The sequence below is a fragment of the Cynocephalus volans genome, chromosome X, assembly GCF_027409185.1.
Source record: "Cynocephalus volans isolate mCynVol1 chromosome X, mCynVol1.pri, whole genome shotgun sequence".
In the NCBI taxonomy this organism is placed as follows: domain Eukaryota; kingdom Metazoa; phylum Chordata; class Mammalia; order Dermoptera; family Cynocephalidae; genus Cynocephalus; species Cynocephalus volans.
Window position 1 is genome coordinate 6,201,716 of NC_084478.1, and position 7,708 is coordinate 6,209,423.

The 7,708-nt window shown below is 44.6% G+C and overlaps 1 protein-coding gene across 1 annotated transcript in view; it reads left to right on the top strand.

Moving 5' to 3' along the window:
* Window positions 1–6,131, top strand: part of STS (steroid sulfatase) — a 77,020-nt gene extending 70,889 nt beyond the window's left edge. The window contains exon 9 of the mRNA XM_063084104.1: window positions 5,757–6,131. Coding sequence (XP_062940174.1) covers window positions 5,757–6,130 — 374 coding nt within the window. The 3' untranslated portion in view covers window position 6,131. The remainder of the gene's footprint in view (window positions 1–5,756) is intronic.
* Window positions 6,132–7,708: the final 1,577 nt, after the last annotated feature.

The following is a 7,708-nucleotide window of genomic DNA, read 5'->3' on the forward strand; positions in this document are numbered from 1 at the left end:
GTATTTTGTCCGAGGAAACTCAAGCATCAGTTGGGGGACCTGGGATTGCTCTCAAACCTGCCCAGCTCTGAAGCAGGTGCTCTTGGCCCCTGAGCCACTTCCTCTTCCTTCTCCCTGTTTTTGTATTGTGAGTTCCAGTGCAGCCCCCTGCAGGGAGCAGCAGAACTCGATCTATATAATGCATCAGCCCAGTGCCAACTAGTTACAGGTCTGGGCTTTAGAGAACAGGTAGGAATGAGCCTTGGGGTCAGAAAGAGGGCTGGTGCCCACGGTGCTTTGGGATCATTTGTGCGTATTGACTTAGAAGACACAGGTGATCTATCGTGGCTCCAGGTGGGGGTTCACTTGTAAGATCTTTGGGGCTCAGCCAAAGATTTGGGATGTTGGTGTGGGTGGCTGGCTGAGGATATAGGAAACTACTGAATGATCTTTATGCGTATTGCGGGACTAAGGAGGTCATCACGGGCCTGGGACCACAGGATGGATTTTCTGACATCTCTTCGATAGATGATGTCAGTGTTTCTGTAAACTTACTGAGGGACAAGCCTTGTTCCCTAGGCTGTGGGTCCTTCACAATGGAAAAATAAGACCGTATTCAAAGTGCTTCTTGAAATGCTTTAAGATGGCAATATATTGAGAAACACTGCCAAGACTGAAGCCCAAAATACCTGTGTATGGCTTACAGGATATACACACGTAATCCTCCGAGCATGCAAAACAAGTCTTGCCAAGGCTAGCGGTTGAACAGCATTCATCAAGGGAAGTCTAAATCTGAGCGGTACATTAAGAGCCAATGTGTTAAAGGCATTTAAATTTAGTTTTCCGTACTCTTTAAGAATCCTTAGCAGGGAAACGAAATGTCTTAAGACGTGGATTACAGTAGCAACAGATTTAAAAGCAGATGGAAACCCATGTGTTTTGTGCTTAGATTGCCTGCAGCTTTATGTCCCCAGTTAACTCACATGTAGACCTTACAGTGTGCACTCTTCTGAGAGCTTTGCATAGAGGGACGGATTTTTAATCCTCTAAGCAACACCACCAGGCAGGAACTATTATCCTCATTTAACAGAGGAGTAGACTGAGACACAGAGAAGCCAGGGTCGTGTCTAGAAATTGCAGAGCTGGGACTTAGACCTAAACTGTTGATACCCAGATTTACAGACTCCCCTTAACTGAGGCAGCGGAGGACTGAGCCCTACCCTCTGGCCAGTGTTCTCTCTCTCTGTCTCTCCTGAAATTTCAGGGGCTCGGACCAGTGAAGGTTTATTCTTATTCCTTCTGTACAATGGTCGGGTCCTGTAGACATTTGGGGCCAGATCCTTCTCTGTTGTGGAGGCTGCCCTGTGCACCCTCAGAGGCTTAGCAGCATGCCTGGACTCTCCCTTCTAGGTACCGGGAGCACTTCTGCCCCACTCCAGCTGTGACAACCAAATTTATCTCCCAATGTGGCCAAATGTCCCCTGGTTAAAACCACTGCTGTGTATCCAGTGCCTGCCAATAGTATGGAGGTGGGGATCAAGGAGGAGGGGCTCAGCCATCCCAAGTCACTCAGGGACACTAACAGAGGCCCCATCCTCCAGAACGTGGCCAGCAGAAGAGACGGCTCTTCTGTGCTTTGGTCTGGAAAAGACGCATCACGTTCTGCTCACATTTGGACAGAACTGGCCACGCTGCCTCCCCTAAGTGCAAGGAAGTTGGATAATGTGCCGGAGCAAGTGGATTACACAGGGTTTCCTTGTCTCCAGGAAAGAGGAGCAATCTTCTTTCCATGGCATCCAAGTTCTAGGTTGGGGGCACCTTCCTTTAGACACCCTGAGCTAGCAATGGGCCAAGTTGGTGCAGTAGCTTTGCGGGATGTTTCTGATCGTTCCTGGGGTGCGATGTCGGTGCTTGTGCAAGACGAGCCTTCTGAGTCTGACTTTGTTTTCTCTCACACGATGGCCCTAAGACTTCTGCACGGCAGATGGTTGGAGATTCAGAGTGTCCTGGGGTCTGGATCTCCTGAGCTCCATAGTGCTGCCAAATATGATGTTCTGGTGCTACGTGAGACTCCTGTGTCATCACAGGTGGCCAGAAGCACTTGGGAAAGTCAGGATAACAACAAAATGATGCTCTGAGGATGCTGTTCTGGGGATCGTTGGTAGAATTTGTAAACAGAGGGTAGCGTGACACCAAAAGTTCAAGAGGAAGTGTGCACAGGATACTAATATTGATTTTTAAAGTTTTAGAATATAGCTATAGTTCAGGTTTGAAGAATCATCCCCCTTCTTTTCAGGAAAGCAGCGGTGTTGCCAGATGAGCTTGGCAGCCTCTCTCTCCATTTTGGGGGACCACGTGTGCCCATTTGGGGGGTTCCTCTTCAACCGACCTTAGGACTCCAACTTCCTGTAACCTGAAGTAATGAAAACCCCAACAGCTCTTCCTGTTCCAGGAACAGAAGCCGCTCAGATCCCCAGGGAATCCCAAAATCCTCTTTGGGTAGCTCATCCCGTAGCTTATCCTAATGTTAGTTAAGTAGATGTGCTCGAATCCTATGTGTAGAAGGCCGAGTTAGCATTCTGCTTAGGCATCAAGCTTTTGTCACCTAAATTCTGTTTGCCTTTTCGTCGTACGACCTTAAACTTTCTTCTCTCATGAATCGAGTCACATTTTTCAGTGGTGATTTTGCATAAAAATATGTTTCCCCAGATGGGTGTGAATTTCCAAAGCATTATGTTCTACCGTAGTGACATAGCAGTCCTCCAGATACACTGTGTCACTCACGTCTTTCACCATGAATTGTGACAGCTGTCTTAACTTTCGGGAGCATTTCTTAAGCCTTAGAATTAGTGTCATCATCACCACTTAAAATATGAGTCATTCTAAAAGTGCATTGAAAAATAGAATTGAAAGGTAATGTGAATCTTTCCATGAACTTTCAGAAGACCCCTTGTACTTAAAAACAAAAACAAAAAAATGTATCCACCTTAATTTTTCTGCATTCCGTACATAAAATTTAAAAACTTCTTCCTGGGTTGTTGGATCTTGGTTATAAGTGAGTCTAAGTTCCTGTTACAGAGCTAAGAAACAAACAGTTGTTTTTCTTTTGAGTTCTCCCCATCAACAAGTACACAGGATTTTTAAAAATAGTGAAAAAACATTCTTTAAAATATCCAGCATTTTTCTGGTGCATGGAGAAATCTGTAACTTATGAAACTAATTTTGGAATACGGGACTAAATGTACCTATTAAGAATGTAAAGTGACATCAGGTGCCTCCTGTATTATCAGATGACTGGGATTTTCTCTTCACCTTTGAAATGACACCTTTCGATTGCTGGGTTCCTAACAAATAACAGAACGACGTCCTGAAGGAAGGCTTCGTGTCTCGTGAGCCTATGTACCATGAAACACAGTTATTTTCCTTGTTCGAGCAAACCCAAAGAGGTCCAGAGAAACAGTAGAGAGACCCAACTATCAATCTTTTAATTAAAAGTTTTTTAAAAATTCAGATTACAAGATAAAAAGGCAAATGATCCTAGTGCCTCCTAAATAATTCTTCAGAAAAATGAATTTTTCATGCTGCACTTGCACAAACCACCGAGCCACACCACCGCCACTCCCGGGTGGTGCCTGCGGCCTATTGATTGTCCAGTCCACGCACGTCTGGGAAACAGCGCGCCACGGCAGCAGTAACACAAACCTAGAGAGCAGCTTTCAAGAGCAAGTGAAAAATATAGGCCCTTCTCATGCATCTGTTCCAGGAGCCTGCACTCTCTTGGGGTTTTCGACACACCGACACTTGACTGGAATGTCAAGTTCAAAACGCCCTCCAGATTTGCAGCGTTTGGGCGGGACTGAAAGGGGCTTCCTGGCTCACTTGTCTCCATAACGGTTTCCTCTCGGCTGACCCTGGCGACAGATGCTAAGTGGCTGCAGACGGCGGGCTCTGTTAGCACGTCGCTGCTGAAAGTCTTCTAAAGGAAACCTCTCGTACCCAGGAAGAAAGCGGGATGTGAAGAGCCGATAAAGAATCTGAAGGTTATTCACTGCCTTTTGAAACTCGGCTGGAGATGGTTAACCAAGTCCCGAAATTCCTCCTGCAGCCTAGCGCGTCTGCAGTCAGCCTGACCTTATCTTTAAAAGGCAGGTGCACTCAGCTCGTGTGAAGTAACACATGTCATGTCCTGCTTCTCCCAGAATCAGCTACGCCACTGATGGCAGGCATCTCATTATGAATCCTCCTTAATATATTCATCCGTCACATATTCACCTTGTTTGCACTATATTTCAGCTTCTTAAAAACAAAAACAGAAACACACACACACGCTCACTCACACAGAGGCTGACTTCCCATGAAGAGCTTAGTCTGAAGTCAGGGGTTATTGGGGAACAGTGCAGACAGCAGTGACTATATTAAATTGATTCCATTAATTAATTTTGTATTTTTGCCAGTTGATCACAAAATACCTGTAATTAAAGAAGTCTCCACTGTCATGATTCACGCAAATTATCAGAGCGACTTGAGTCAGTGTGTCGTGCTTGGGAATGTCTTACGTTTTATGTGAAAAGCTATAAGGATCGTGCGGAAAAGGTTATTCACATTCCGCACCTAATTCTAGTTGGTTTGTGCATTTAAATTCTCTGTTTTTCATACCCAGGAAACATATTTAGTCCTCTGTCACCTCCTCAGAAAGTCGTAACACTGTCCAATAAACAGGGAAGACATCAGTCATTGCATAATTATTCATTTGTTTGTAAATCAGTTTTTCCTAGAAATTTTAGTATTGAGGGGTTGAATGAAACATGGAACATACATTATAAAAACTAACCATCTTACTCTAATGTCAATGCATTCACCTAATTTGGGTTCTTTAAAGGCTTTATTAAGATGTCATTTGCAAGCACTGAAATTCCAACCCGAAGACTTTGGGTGAGTTTACAGAGGTGTGCAACCCTAGTCACAATCTAATTTTAGAATTTTCTTCACTCCAGAAAGATCATCTCTGTGACCCATTTGCAGCCCCTCCCCACCCCTCCTCCTAGCCTCATTTAAATTTCGGTTTGATATTTTTGGACATTCCCCAAACTGAGGTCCTATCGTGTCTGAGATTGTTCTGGTGGCTATCGGTGGGAGTGCATCCACGTGTGGCTTTGTAATCTCTTCTGCGCATGCTAACATTGTGCCTTCCACAGTTCTACCAGTTATTTGCAAGAAAAATACAGGTTGCAGGTTTAAAAAGTTGAAGTCGGAGGGCGAGAGATGGCAGTGCCAGGCGCTTAGAATATGCTAGTCAATATTCATTTGCAGAGTGGCTGCTGTCCATTTCCAAGCTATAAAGTTTATTAAACTTAAATGACAGTCCTGTGTGAGTTCTGTGCTCAAACAATTGATAGCCTTTCCCCTTTCTTGCCAGTGCAGCATTGCCTAATAAATTGAGGACTGGGAAAAGGGACCAGGGAAAGAGATTTCCTGGATAAAAGGAAAATGTCATGGTCTTAATATGTCTAACTTGACATCTTAGTAGCCATCGCTATATCCATTTCTTCTTATTCCTTTAGTTTTTTGGCTGTTAAATAGTTATGCATCATTTCTTATCCTGGAGCTCTCACCTTTTGGGGCCTTAAGTGTGAGGACTGTATACATGTCATCCAGTATTGAATGATAAGTCTCCAGCCTTCAAGCACAGGATGGCATTGTTTCTGTGTTATTTTCTCATTTGTAATCAACATAAGGACGCTTTGCACCTAACACCATTTCTGTCCTTGTAACTGCAGGCACGTCCATCTGGAAAGCTTTCTTCTTCACGCCCAAGTTCACCCCCGAGGGCGCCAATGGGTGCTTTTCCACGCACGTGTGCTTCTGTTTCGGGGATTTCATCACCCACCACGACCCACCTTTACTCTTTGATATTTCCAAAGATCCGAGGGAGAGAAACCCATTAACTCCGACAACCCAGCCCCACTTCCATGCCATCCTTCAGGTCATGCAGGAAGCTGCAGACAACCACTCCAAGACCCTGCCAGAGGTCCCCAACCAGCTGTCCCTGGAGAATGTGCTCTGGAAGCCCTGGCTTCAGCTCTGCTGTCCGTCCTCTGGCCTGTCTTGCCAATGCGACAGAGAAAAACAGGACGGAAGAGAGAGCCGGTAACTGTTAGCCCTACTGCCCGCAGCCAAGTCTGCTCTCTTCATCACCAGCACACGTCCCGGAGTGGCACTGGCCCAAGGGAACCCCGTCCTGGCCTTGAAATTGGACCAGTTCTCTATTTTATCACCTAAAGGCTTGAGCAAGAGCTCAACAGTTTCTCCCCTTGGGGTGGGGTTGGGGGATAAGGTTTGCAATGTACGGAGAGGTCTGTTGTCGCCAAAGTTTCTAGACTCATGTCAATGGACCAGAGGATGGGATTTGCATGAGTATCCCCAACGCCAGTGCAGACAGATGATAAGAAAGTGTAAAGGGTGGCGTTAATTCATTCCTCGGCAAATGTGAGGCCACGATCAAGGGTGTCATTTCCTCCACCATCTGAAGTTATGCAAGGACCACCTCACTTCGGAGCATAGTGATATAAAAGGCCATCAACTTTCAAGAGTTTAATAAATCCTCACACATGCAATGTCACAGTGAAGGAAGGACCCTCTTCTTTACCAGTAACAGATGATGGGAAGGTTCAGGTTGATTATTGCAAGGCAAGTCATTATTGTTGGTGTTAGTTAGAACACATGTTACATGCTATTCACTATGCATGAGGACACTTCAAAAAGTTCCTGGAAAGATTTGTATTATTTTTCGATTCTATTTTTCCACAAGCTTTTTGACAAACCCTCGTGTGTACGTCTATATATGCATACACATATACAAATATACATGTTTCACTATATATAGATATACACATATATACAGATACCTATGCAAATATAGACATATTTCACTGTACATAGATATACACATATCTACACATACACATACACACATATATACAATTTTTTTCTTTCCTTAAGCAAATTGAGATGTTTAAAAAAGGCTGTTCGGTTAGCTCAGTTGGCTGATAACACTAAGGCCAAGGGTTCAGATCCCTCCACTGGCCAGCCACACACACACACACACACACACACACACACACACACACACACACACACACAAATAAAGAAGAAAGTAGGGACCCAGAGGCTTAACACTAATTAAGTAAAAACAATAGAGGCTCACAAATAGATCTGTTTGTGCAGTAAATTTTTTGCAAAATCCTTTAGTAGCAATGATCCCAAGACAGATCTCTCCTGAACTGGCTTCCATTCCATCGTCTATAGTATTATGTTTGAATTCCATTGTTTCTTTGGGGAATGGAAATTCTGAACCAAAGGGCCACTTCGGGGGCGCTGCAGTTCAGGGAATCTCTTCCAGTATAATTCAGAATGATCGGCGTGGAAAGTCTTTGATATTCTTTGGGAGGGAAAAACGTAAGTAATCCAGGATCTGTACGCATCAGGGTGGTGATCTATAGTTCTCGGCAGAGGGTAGTGATAAAAGAGTGGTAATTAACGTTAAGTACTTTTTGTGTGTGCTTTTATCCTGTGGCTGAGAAATAAATACCTGTGCCTCTGATTCCCAAAGAGATGCACAGTTTTGTTTTAATTCCACTTCCCCCACTCCCTGGGAATTCAGGGACCATGTCTCACCGGCTCACAGAGGAGAGTGGCTGGAGATAGTTGCAAAGCCTGAAACACCAGCCCC